Genomic DNA, 11,893 nt, shown 5'->3' with positions numbered 1-11,893 from the left:
TTAGTTCATAAAAAAGCAAAGAAATTATACATTTAAAAGTTTTTTGTACAGGTTTGACCTTTTGGGATTATTTTAAATTATTATATCAAAAAAATCAAACTTAACAATTTAGTGTTTTTACTGTACCTACGATAAGACCCCCATTATTTTAAATAAGATAAATATATAACAGTTTATAAAATATTTTATTTTAAAAATTCTGATAAAAAGCTCAATGGTTTCAAACTCTAGTTAGAAATTGAAGTATGAGCTGAAATTCCCGCTAGATGTAGCGGGAAAAAAGCCAATCTGGCAACACCACGATGGGGGTATATAAGCGGAGTTTTCGCTCTCCGCTCAACTTTTCGCAGCAATTCAAACTGAAAGTAACGCCGAACCAAAACTTTGTGCGCTTCGCCAGGAATCAGTCCGGGTATTTTTTTGCAGAAAGTGTCAAATCAAAATCCTAGTGTATACCACATATATATACGATAGTATATATATATATATAAACCCACCCAGATCCAGCTTCCTGTTTCTTTTTAAACTCCAAAAAACCAAATTAAAGGTGAGCCGAGCTTTCAATTTTTTTCTTTATTTTTTTTTTTATTTTCAATCTGCAAACCGGCAATTTCTTTTCTTCAAAAAAAAAATGGGGAAGAGGGGTGGGGGAAAAAAGTCTGCAAGCCAGAAGAAGTTGAAGAAGAGGAAGAAGATACCAGTTAACTGGTTTTTTGTTGACTGCGCTTCTTCATTGATTGCAAAAAACGGCAGTGGCGGATTTGTTATAAATATTTATTGTGCTAGTCCGTTACTTATTTTCTTTTTTTTCTCTTTTTTTTCTCTTTTTTTTTGTCCATTTCATTTCTATCCATCATCATCGTCACTTCTTTGTCATTTTCTGTGGCACAAGCGCAGCTGTTAAAGCGCTTTTGTCGCCGTCTGCTTTTGTTGACTTTTTTTTTTGTATTTTTGCGGTGGAGTCTGCTGTGTATGTGTGTGTGTGTGTGTGGGGCTTGAACTTCAGAGCCGCTATCCCTCCCCCCTTTTATTTTTGGCGTACGTGCGCGTGTGTTTGTGTGAGTGCCGGCCGGCATTTTGTTTGTGTGTGTTTGGGCGGGGCACACGTACGTGTATATCCTCCCCACGAACGGCGCGCAAGTCATGCACTTGCATGTCCATGTTTGCTCATGTGTGTGTTTGTATGTGTCTGTGTGAGTTGCAAAATTTATCTGGGCGTGGCGGCGGCATCATCGCTTCATTGTCACAAAAAATATAAAAAAAAAAATGTATCCATTATCCAATATATCCAATTTTGAAATAAAATATGTGCAACTGCCGCCTGCATATTTAAAATTCATTGCGAGTCCCAGCCGCAGCCGCTCTCTTGCCGCCCTCTCTCCTTTTTGGCGTCTTCTTCTTCTGCTCACCCCCATCACTAACGCAGACACTGGCGTCCCGCAGAACAAAGGGGGGTGGGGGATCATTTTGGGGGTTAAATGACTAACGGTTAACTAATTTATATATTATTATCTTTTTGAATAAAAATATTTGCCATTTTTTAGTTGAAACTTAAAAATCCCCTTGAAAATATCCTCGGCACGCCCCTGCTGCAGCTGCATGTGTAGGAGTTGGTGGGAGAGAGGGTGTAAAGCGGACGTGTCTGTCATTTCTCATTTCTCCTGCCACCTACTCCACTCCTTCGTCGCGTTCGTCGCTCTCTCCTTTTTAAACTCCGTTCTTCTTCCAGTCTGGTGCCACGCATCAGCGGCTTTGACTCATTTCTCTGGGCCGGCCTTAAAAAAAAAAAATAAAAAAAACCAAAAAAAAAAAAAATAAAAATTTGTCCAAAAAAAAATTCTTTTGGATTTTTTTTTTTGCTTACGGCTGCTAGGCGCCGTTGGCAACGCCCCCCCTCCTGGCGCCCTCCCCCTTTAACAGCAAAGTCATAAACCCGAAAAATGTAGATATAAAAAGAAATTAACAAAAACAGGAAAAAGAAAGAGGAAAGAGGAAAGAAATGAGCGTCGTGGAAAGCTTACACAAGTCAGGAGCAAGAAGCAGCACAGCTGTGTGTGGGTAGAAGCAGCAGCAACAAAAATGAAAGCAACAAAAACAAAAGCAACTATATAGCTCCGTATGATTCATCGGCGGCTTTAAAGCGGGGTGACCATATTTCGAAGTTGGAAGTTGATTCATGGCAAACACCACCCCTCCCCCTATCACCTCCACCTCCCCCCAAAATCAGCTCATTTTGTATGTATGCAGAGTTGTTGCATTGCACATAACATGTATGTACATGAACTGTACATATATACATATTATATGCTTGTTTTTGGCCTCTCCTTTGTTTACTGGAAGGAGCTGACACCCAGCTTACATTGGCAATTAATCGAATGTAAATTGGAAAGAGAGAGAGAGAGCGAGAGAGAGGAGCGCTCTCTCCTCTCCCGAAGAGAGCCAAGCTTAAATGGTACATACATTGTAGAGATCGCGATTACACGAAAAAAAAAAGAAAAACAAAAAACAAAAACTATGTACATGAAACCCTTATTCTCAACCCTTATTAATTATGTACTCATATTTCTAATATACTAAAATCTTATGTATTTTTTACATAAGAGCAATGTGTAATTATATTTAGTTCGCGATAAATGAGACGCATAAACCATGTTGGTAGCGATTGGAAGGAGCCAGTTAGGCCGCCGTTAGTCAATCAACTTGAGGCTCGGCTTTACGACCATTTATGGCCACAAATGTGCAAATAAATATAGATTTGCTTCGACTGCCTGACTATTTTTTCTCCACTTTTAATTTTTTTTTATTTTTGTTCGATTTTGGTGCGGTCGCTGCCCTTGTAACGGATGCAATATCGACTTGACTTGGAATCCATTTCCAATACAATGCCGTTTCTTTGTTTTCCAATGGCAATTCCAGAATGGAATACGATCGTGTCGTGGAATGGGGCACGCAACTCGAATTTTGCAACTAAAAATAAACGTGATAAAATGCAGTTCAACCTCAAGAACACCCAGCTGATAAGGGGGGGCCGAGTGTTAAAACAAAGACGGGCTACGCCGTTTAATAAAAAAAAAGCGCTTACAAACAAAACCAAAAACAAAAACAATAAAAAAAAACAGTCACTTGGAACAATTTGAGACTTAATCTCTTCCCGCTGGAAGGTTCGCTGAACTCTTTCTTCGCTACTGCAGTACTCTTTCTCTCTCTCTCCCCCGCATTCCGATTAAGCTTAATCATAATTAGGGGGGGTCTTTAATTCAAATGTTTAGAAAATAAAAAATTGTATATTTTTTTGGAAAAGTTTACATTTTTACGAAAAAATAATAATTAAAAAATAAAATTTATAAAAATTATATTTTAATATTTAAGTAGTGACCCCCCTTAAGTGGGGGGGATCATCATCATCGTCCTTGCTGCGCATTTATTTGTGTGTGTGTTGAGTCATCCTTATCGCATGATTAACTTTTTTTCTTGTCGAGTTACTAATCGAATGAGAAACTCACAAAGAAAATGAATTATTTATTAAAAAACACACTACCGTTATATTAGTCATCGATAACATCAGTATCCTCTTCCGTTCGGAATCTGAAATAGTATCTACTTCCAAATAAAAACTATATTTCGTAATGCCCTCAAAGCGACTTAATTTCGAATATTATTGTAAATTCGATTGCCTTTCGCTATCTTTTAACCAATAAGTCAAATAATAATCGCCACAAGATTGTAGGTCTTTGATATTTCTGGGAAAATAAATAAAGAACCCGCTGTTTGTGGCATTTTTGCAATTTATTTTGTTTGTTTGGCAAAGAGAGGTGTGTTTATCAATAAATACACTGTAATTTATCGTATTTGTTTAGGTTTTATCTTTATTAACATGCCATTTATTAACAAAGCCTGTTACAAAATATATAAAAATAATAAAGAAGGGGGGAAAAATGTGTTTTATTTTGAGTATTTTTTAATTTTGAAGAGGGTTTATGGTTTTCTTCCCACAATTTATGTTTTTTTTTTGTGTCAGTTCCCATCATAACTCGAAGACTACTCCAATGATTGTTTTGAAATTTGATCTGTAAACAGAATTTATGTTATTAAAACAAAGAAACACTTTTTCTTGGCTCTAAAAATTTTTTTTGTCTATTTTTAGAGATTTTTTAGAGCCATTTTCGTATTTTTTTATATTTCTTCATAAAATTTATCAACAAATAAACATAAAAAACTAATAATATCCCCCCTTTATAAATTGTTTATTTAACAGATGGCCGCCCCAGCTGCACCAGCCCTCAAGGACCTGCCCAAGGTGGCCGAGAACCTGAAGAGCCAGTTGGAGGGCTTCAACACGGAGAAGCTGAAGAACGCCAGCACCCAGGAGAAGATCATTCTGCCCACCGCTGAAGGTTAGAGGTTTTAAACCAACTCTATTGTAATCCAATCCAATCCCCCCCTTTTTTCTAATACACAGATGTGGCTGCCGAGAAGACCCAAAAGTCGATCTTTGAGGGAATCACGGCGTTCGATCAGAACAACTTGAAGCACACGGAGACCAATGAGAAGAACCCGTTGCCCGATAAGGAAGGTGCGTTTCTGGCCATAAAAGCCATCTGGTCTCGGTCTGGCCGGGTTAGCAGCAACCTACCCTAAATGGCCAATGTCACTTGACCAATTGCAACTACATTTTTCCACACGCACTCTACATTATTTTTATTTATTTATTTATTTATTTTTTTTTTTTGAAATTGTAGCCATTGAACAGGAGAAGGAGAAGAATGAGTTCATCGCCGGCATCGAGAACTTTGATGCGAAAAAGCTAAAGCACACCGAGACAAACGAGAAGAACGTGCTGCCCACCAAGGAGGTCATCGAGGCCGAGAAGAAGGCTTAGATCCAGATCCAGATCCAGAATCCAGATCCAAATCGATCCTTCCCGTCGTCGTTTATTATATTTCTTGTCTCGCCGCATCTCTCACACTCTTTATACGTATAAAATATATATATTCCTGATTTTTTTTTCGATATCTGAACTGCTAATATATCCGTGCAACCACCCATTCTGAACCATCCACACTAGTGACGAAGTCGTGATTTTTGCTATCTTTGCTTTAAAAAAAAACAAAAGTATTTTATTTTATATCGTATTCCGTTTGTTTTAAAAAAAAAAATTTTAATTTTTTTTCTATATATATTTTATTTTATTTTTATTATTATTTTATTCTGTTGCTCTGGGCAATAAATTTTTTTGTATTATTAACAAAGCTGCTGCTGTCGCTGCGGCGAGTAAGTCTCATTCCTAAAAGCGTAATTAACATAAAATAAACATTCGTCTATCCCCCCATACCCCTAAAACACACATATTATACACAAATATATATTTCTGTACTGAAACTCAGAAACAAAAAACAAAAAAAAACACAAAAAATAAGCAATACGACAGCCAACTCACTCGGAACATGGAATGCATTTAAAAAAAAAAGGCAGTAGAAACAGCAGAAATATTTGAGAAATACTTTTTAAAAAAGACATAAATCACGTAAAAATGCGTATAAAACATAAAAACAAAAAAAAAAACTGACTAGAAGGCGATAAAAAAAAAAGGAAGAAATCCATCTACATAAAGAGTATGTGTAATTTTTTAATAAACTTTTTTTTATATACTTTACATACGATATATTTATACTGGGAAAATAAAAAAAACACATAAATGTAACATTTTATAACAAAAAAAAATGGGTTTTTTTTGGTGGATTTTGAGATTATTTTCAGGAAATGTATCTTTTCAAGTCGTAGATTCGGAAAATTGTGGCTTTTTAATTTATTTAATACTTAGTCACGATTTTTATGCATTTTTGCATAAATTATAAGTGGAATCTGCGAGATCGTGACAAGATTTATTTTATTTTATAATAAAAGTAAAAGGCGTTCGTCACCTGTCTTTTTAACTCGTCAAGAGTTAGTTTTTTTCTGGTATTATTGGATTTTAAAAGATACAAAGAGATTTTTCGTCACAAAATAGATATTTTGGCGATGATTTCATCACCTTTCGTCACCTTCCATCATGATGTTTCTTTCATTTCATAAATTATTGTAACAATTAGGCCAATTTCGATTAAAATTTGCAATAAAAGTACCTCGATTAGTAATATTTTATAGCATATGAACTATGCTTAGCAACTTTTTATATATTTTTTGATTCGTTCTATAAAAAATCAGCTTAAATCCTAGGGTGTGTGCTGGGAAGTTCCACTTTTTAAACTAACTCTCCATGGGCGTGTCTTTAGCTCCATTTTCTGATGTTTTCGCTTCACCTCCCGCCGATTCTTCCGCCGATTCTGATCCGGATTCTGGGCCAGCATCGCCCTCGTCACCTTCCTTGGCAGCTTCCGCCGCGGCAGCAGCAGCGGCTCTCGCCTCCTCGTACTTGTTCGTCTCGAATTTGCTAAGATCGGCGCCCAGCAGGCGCAGGATGTGAATGGTCTCGTCCTTGTGGACGTAGGCCCGCAGGCTGGAGGTGCCGCGCCATCCCACCACGAACAGTGTGAATCTTTCGTCCACATACTTCAGGATGCAGCTACCGACTCCTGCAATTCCAAATTATTTATTTTTAATAAAAAAAAATAATGAAAAAGAAAGGATAAAAATGTACTGACCCAACTCCTTGCAGCGCTGCTGCGTCTCCGGATTCAGTTCCAGCGTTGAGGGCGGCTTGGTGGGATCGGTGCAGTTGAGCAGCATCACCAGGTCATCCCGCTCGATCCGGATTCTTCTGCTCTCGCCCATGAAGGCGTTGGAGGTCTGCAGACCCTCCTGGGCCAGCCGGTACGGATGAACCGTGTGCCGGTTCTCGCAGCGCACGAATGTCTTCACTCCCGTGTTGATGATCTTGATGTTGTGCTCGTTGTTGAGCACTAGATCCCGGATGGGCTCGGAGCAGTAGTAGATGTTCTTCTTCTTGTCGGTGATGCAGCGCGTCAGGAGGCAGCGCTGATTGAGGGAGCCGTCCAGCTGATAGAACTCCTTGATGGCCTCGTAGTCCGGATCGTTCTCGCCAAAGAATACGTACGGATCCTCCTTGTAGCCGTGGAGGCGCCTTCGCTTCCGCTGCGGACCCCACGGCACGGCCTTATCCTCGATCGGGTTGCCACGGTCGTCCAGCTTGGGTTCCGTCTCCACCGGTTGCTTGGCCTTCTCGTTCTGCTCGACCAGCTCAACGACATCGTTCTTCTCGAAGTTCAGTTGGCGTCGCTTCTCAAGAACTGCGACGAAGAAGCCGCCACTGTCCTGGAGGTGCGGCAGTACCCGGATGCACTTCTCGAGGCCAATCTTGGCCATCTCGTCGGCGGGCAGCGGGAACATGCCCGGCCGGATAATGGTGTGCAGGCTCTCCGGCACCTCGTCGAAGCTCTCGAAGATTTGGTCCACCTCCTTGGTAGCCAGCTTCCAGTTGGTCATACCCGGCTTGTACTTTAGGCCCGGCACCAAGTGCCCGGCATCCACTAGCTCCAGGGCACCGTCCGCATCCTTGAGGATGCGCTGCAGCACCGCCTCGTTCTCGATGGGATTCAGCGAGCAGGTGGAGTACACGAGACGTCCACCGACCTCCAGCATCTCAGCGCCACGTCGCACAATCCGGTACTGGATACCATGAAGGTTGTAGGCCTGGGCCAGATTCCATTTCAGCCAAATATCGGGATTCTTGCGGAGCGTTCCATCCCCGGAACACGGGACATCGCACAGGATCTTGTCGAACTTGAGGATGGCCTTGGAGTTGTCCGGATTAGTGACCAGAAGGTTGGGGAAGACGCTGCTGTCGTGATTCGTGACCAGAAGGCACGGGGAGTTGAGCCGCTTGGCCTGGTGGACCAGCATGTAGCAGCGATTGTTGTCCACGTCGTTGGCCAGCACGAAGCCGGGCGGGATCTTGTGCTCCTCGGGAGCGGCGTGCAGGGCCTCGATAAGCTGAGCCGTCTTCGATCCTGGCGCCGCGCACATGTCCAGCACCTTGTCCGTGGGCTTAACGTCCAGAACAATGGGCGGAATCATGGAAACGGCCTCCTGCCGGCTAATACCACCGGCCGTTGTCTCAACTATCAGGAAGTTATGCAGCCGATAGAGCGGCTCTGAGCGTCGGATGTCCTTGCGGGTGAGATGCAGCTGGTAGGCCAATCCGTTCGGATACCAGGGCAGGCACAGCGGGCGCTCCACCTCCTCCGGCTGTTTCTGATGCAGCTCAGCCACCGCCCGCACATACTCCGTGAACAATGTCGTCTCAATGATGGAAAGCAGGGCTTTCGCCTCCTCCCTGAAGCCAGTCACCCGGAAAGTGGTCGGCAGATTGTCGCGAATGGACTCCAGGAACTGGGACCACTCCTCCTCGGTGGCGCAGATTTTTTGCAGGTGGTAGTACTTGATGAAGAATGCATTATCACGCTTGATCTCCTCATAGGGCAGGGCACGACGATCAGGCCTCTCGGGTCCCTGAATCGGAAAATATATGGTTGGCGTTCGTACACAATTGGAAAGTGTGTTTGTTGAAGCGTTTAAGACGCTTCTGGGTACTTACATTTTCGCGCTTTTGCCTTTTTCTCGCCGCAAAGGGATTTCCTTTCTTATTACGCCCCATTTATATATATGTTTCAGCTAAATTATGGGTAAAAACCAAGAAAGCAACGTTTATTTATTTTCCAGCGCGAAACAGCCGGCAACACGTGTTTGGATGACGGGTGGCAAGCCTCTGGGTCAAGTGTTGCCAGATCGTTGGAGTTTCAAACCTATAACCGATAGTCCTATCAATATGTCTTTGAAAGCGTATATATGTCTTTAAATTGAAACTTAAACCTAAAATATTATATGAATTTTATGAATATTTATATAATTATTAACAATATTGCGTATTTGGCTTAACTCGCCGAAACAATTGCCTATCGATATTTCGATAGAGGCATAGCTTACAGTTATCAGAAAACTTTCAAGTTATCAGTTAACTTATCGAATGCAACGCCAGAATCAAAAACGCCGCGAAGGAAAAGTTAAGATCTAAAATGGAGACACCACCTACACAAAGCATGGCCAACGGCAGCCTGACCGACATACAGATGTATCTGCACTTGGAGGCATTGCGGCGCTTCAACGAGGACGCCCGGAACGTGAAGCGTCAGGTGGCGGAGCAAGCGCGTCTCTGGCTGGATGCCAAGTGCGAATACCAGCGGGAGTATGCGCGCCTGGCCAACCTAACCAAGTGCATTGCCATGCGCGTGGCCCTGGACGCCAAGCGCCAGCCCGACGTGGAGATAGGCAAACAGGCCGTAAAGGATGTGGCCTATATGCGGGCCAAGATCTCCAGCGACCAGCGTCCGGCCGCCATTGACCCAAAAACGGTGGAACATTGCCAGCAGCAATTGGAATCGTCGCACAAATGCCGCCAGAAGCTCAGCCAACAGCAGAAGAACTTTGCCGAGAGCCATGAGGCTCTCAGAGCCCTTCGGATCGCCGTGGACACGCTGGAGAACGGTCTGGAGATCGCCACCGTGCAGGCGATGGACCAACTGGTGGCCCAACTCCTGCCCCGCCCGGAACCGGCGCGTATAGGTCGCGATTAGGTCGTGTCATAAATATATTTGGAATATATACGCCATTTATACAATTACAATAGATTTAAAATTAATTCTCTTTAATGCCTAGTTTTCGAAGAAGCGTGATAGCAGCGGAGGAGCAGAGATTGGCTCACATCCGGTGATGATCTGCGGGCGCAAGCGGGTTACAAGCGGCGGTAGCGTTCTGCAAACAAAATCGGTATTAGTTTAAGCGCAAAAAAGCCACAGAAGCCGATTAGTAATTACCATTTGGAGCGTTTGGACCAGTCCTTGGGCGTCCAGTGGAGGCACTTGGAATCGATACGAATCTTGCGCTTCTCCATCGCCCGACGATGCTGCTCGATGGTGTCCCGATTGATGCACACTATGTACTGGCCCTTGTAGTAGTTGATCAGGTTGAGGTTCTGCAAAGTGGAGATCACGTCCTCCTTCTTGATGGAGGTGCACTCGCAGATGTCGCTGGAGGTTGATGGAATGTATGTTATTAGGTTCATAATTAGTCTTAAAAAATTAATAAACTAAGCCCTACTAATAAACAATTAATTTTAATTCTAAAAACAACTAAAAATCTACTAAAAAAATAATAAACGACCTACTTGATCGTTATGGTTGGCTTCTCGCCCTCCGTGTTCGGATTCTGGCTAATGAAGATCTCCAGTATCGTCTGCGCCCAGTACGAGCGATAGGACAGCAGGCCCAGATCGGACAGTGGCTTCTCCGGCGACCCGGTCTTGCCCTCGAACTTGGAGAGCTCGTAACTGAACTCGATGAGGAGCTTCCCGTAGCCCTTGCGCTGGTACGGTGGCATCGTGAGAATACAGGCGACGTTGTAGTCCTCGGTGCTCTCCTTCTCCTTGGAGAAGTAGCCCACAATGTGAAAGCCCCGGGAATCGAACTCGGTCATGACATAGAACAGGAAGGGATCGGTGTCATAGTAGAGGGTCTTGTGATCCAGAAACAGCTTGGCCAGGAGGCAGAGATTCTGGGCGTAGACCTTGTTCTTCCTCCCGTCGATCTCGAAGAAGGAAATGGTGTGCTTCCGGTAGATCTCGTTGCCGGGCGGATGGCGCAGATTGCACTTGGACAGATGCCGCTCCAGGCACTTGCGACTCTTCCGGTACTTCAGGCAGAACTCACAGATGTAGATGCAGGACATCTGGCAGAGCTCTTGCGGGTAGGGCGAGAAGTACCACGGCTTTATTCGATGCCTGCCCAGCTCGATCATCTCGACGTTCTTCATGCGGGTGACCACGTCGTCCTGGTGAGTGACCATGCTACCGGATTGCCGGGGCGTTGGAATCTTCCCATCCTGCGACCCGTCCCCATCCTCGTTCGCCGCCCCGCTGATCAGGCCATCGCCTGTGACGTGAACGGGTGTGGCGGTGGTGGGAGTCTGGGGCGTCTGAGGATGGGCATGCTGCTGCTGGGCCTGGGAGGCGTGATGTCCGTGCGCCGAACCGCCGTGCACCTTCCGCTTCCGGTTGATGCGCTTCTGCAGGGCTGCCGCTAGGTTGTTGCCGTTTACCAGCTCGCCGCCACTACTTGCCACAGGAGTTGCTCCCGTCGACGCCGACGCCGCCGCTGCTGCGGCTGCTGCTGATGCCGCTGCTGCTGCAGCTGCTGCCGATGCTGATGCTGATGCTGACACTGCTCCTCCAGGCCCACTGGCCGCACCTCCAGACGCAGGATGTTGGGGAGAAGTAGGCCGGGAAACGCTCCCCGCCAGGGAATGATGCCGCTGCGGAGTCGTTACTCCCGTACTGGTGCCAGTCTGGGAGCCATCTCTCCGTGGGAACTGCACCTTGCGGGTATACAGATCCTCCTCGTTCACCCACTCGTCCAGACGTTTGTTGACTGAGGGATTCAAGGACTAAGAATCATCCAAACTAACAAGTATATCTATTCTACTTACAGTCCACATAGTGCACGTAGAACTGGCGCCGACCGTCCAGCTCCTTGATGCTCACAATCTCCGCCAGCGGCCAGTCATCTGTTTTGTGCATCCTTACGGGTAACCGACAGCCCTCCGTTAAGGCAGCCTGGAATAGCAATTTGTGGAATGTTTAGTCTTTTGAGAATACACTGCGTTGGGGCACACCCACCGTCGACTCGCATATGGAGGCCACATCGTCATCGAACTCATATTTATTGTTAATTTTCATTTGTTTTGTTTATATTCTCGTTTAATATAAAAAATAGGGGACAAAACACAAGCAGCCTAGTGATGGCACTATCCCGTAATGAAAATTCTGCGACTATCGGTAGAGCTACATAGAGTATTTTAAAAATATAACTTTAAATGTATTTCT

General features: G+C 44.2%; 4 protein-coding genes across 5 annotated transcripts; 2 read left to right on the top strand and 2 right to left on the bottom strand.

Annotated features, from left to right (window-relative positions):
- The first annotated feature begins 311 nt into the window (after positions 1–311).
- On the top strand, positions 312–5,010 carry LOC6503468 (thymosin beta). The gene is made up of 4 exons (XM_001964286.4): positions 312–547; positions 4,256–4,394; positions 4,460–4,573; positions 4,740–5,010. The coding sequence occupies exons 2-4, from the start codon at positions 4,256–4,258 to the stop codon at positions 4,877–4,879; spliced, it is 393 nt and encodes a 130-aa protein (XP_001964322.1). The 5' UTR covers positions 312–547; the 3' UTR covers positions 4,880–5,010.
- Positions 5,011–6,134: 1,124 nt separating this feature from the next.
- LOC6504174 (tRNA (cytosine(34)-C(5))-methyltransferase) lies at positions 6,135–8,740 on the bottom strand. Its single transcript, XM_001964285.4, has 3 exons — positions 8,555–8,740; positions 6,642–8,469; positions 6,135–6,572 (listed from the first exon to the last, which is right to left on the bottom strand). The coding sequence occupies exons 1-3, from the start codon at positions 8,612–8,614 to the stop codon at positions 6,247–6,249; spliced, it is 2,214 nt and encodes a 737-aa protein (XP_001964321.1). The 5' UTR covers positions 8,615–8,740; the 3' UTR covers positions 6,135–6,246.
- A 200-nt stretch (positions 8,741–8,940) lies between these two features.
- On the top strand, positions 8,941–9,685 carry LOC6503470 (augmin complex subunit dgt4). Its single transcript, XM_001964284.4, has one exon. The coding sequence runs from the start codon at positions 9,033–9,035 to the stop codon at positions 9,588–9,590; it is 558 nt and encodes a 185-aa protein (XP_001964320.1). The 5' UTR covers positions 8,941–9,032; the 3' UTR covers positions 9,591–9,685.
- Positions 9,587–11,841, bottom strand: LOC6504173 (histone acetyltransferase Tip60). Of its 2 annotated transcripts, XM_014905718.3 has the most exons (5): positions 11,687–11,840; positions 11,497–11,623; positions 10,181–11,438; positions 9,831–10,043; positions 9,587–9,768 (listed from the first exon to the last, which is right to left on the bottom strand). In XM_014905718.3, coding segments are annotated over exons 1-5 (1,659 nt in total). In that variant the 5' UTR covers positions 11,747–11,840; the 3' UTR covers positions 9,587–9,767. The 2 variants fall into 2 exon arrangements, with proteins under 2 accessions (XP_014761204.1, XP_001964319.1); XM_001964283.4 differs by having other exon boundaries at positions 9,587–10,043; positions 11,687–11,841.
- Positions 11,842–11,893: the final 52 nt, after the last annotated feature.

This window comes from Drosophila ananassae, chromosome XL (assembly GCF_017639315.1).
Source record: "Drosophila ananassae strain 14024-0371.13 chromosome XL, ASM1763931v2, whole genome shotgun sequence".
In the NCBI taxonomy this organism is placed as follows: Eukaryota; Metazoa; Arthropoda; class Insecta; order Diptera; family Drosophilidae; genus Drosophila; species Drosophila ananassae.
The sequence above is the reverse complement of the archived record's forward strand: the minus strand, read 5'-3'. Positions and strand labels throughout refer to the sequence as shown.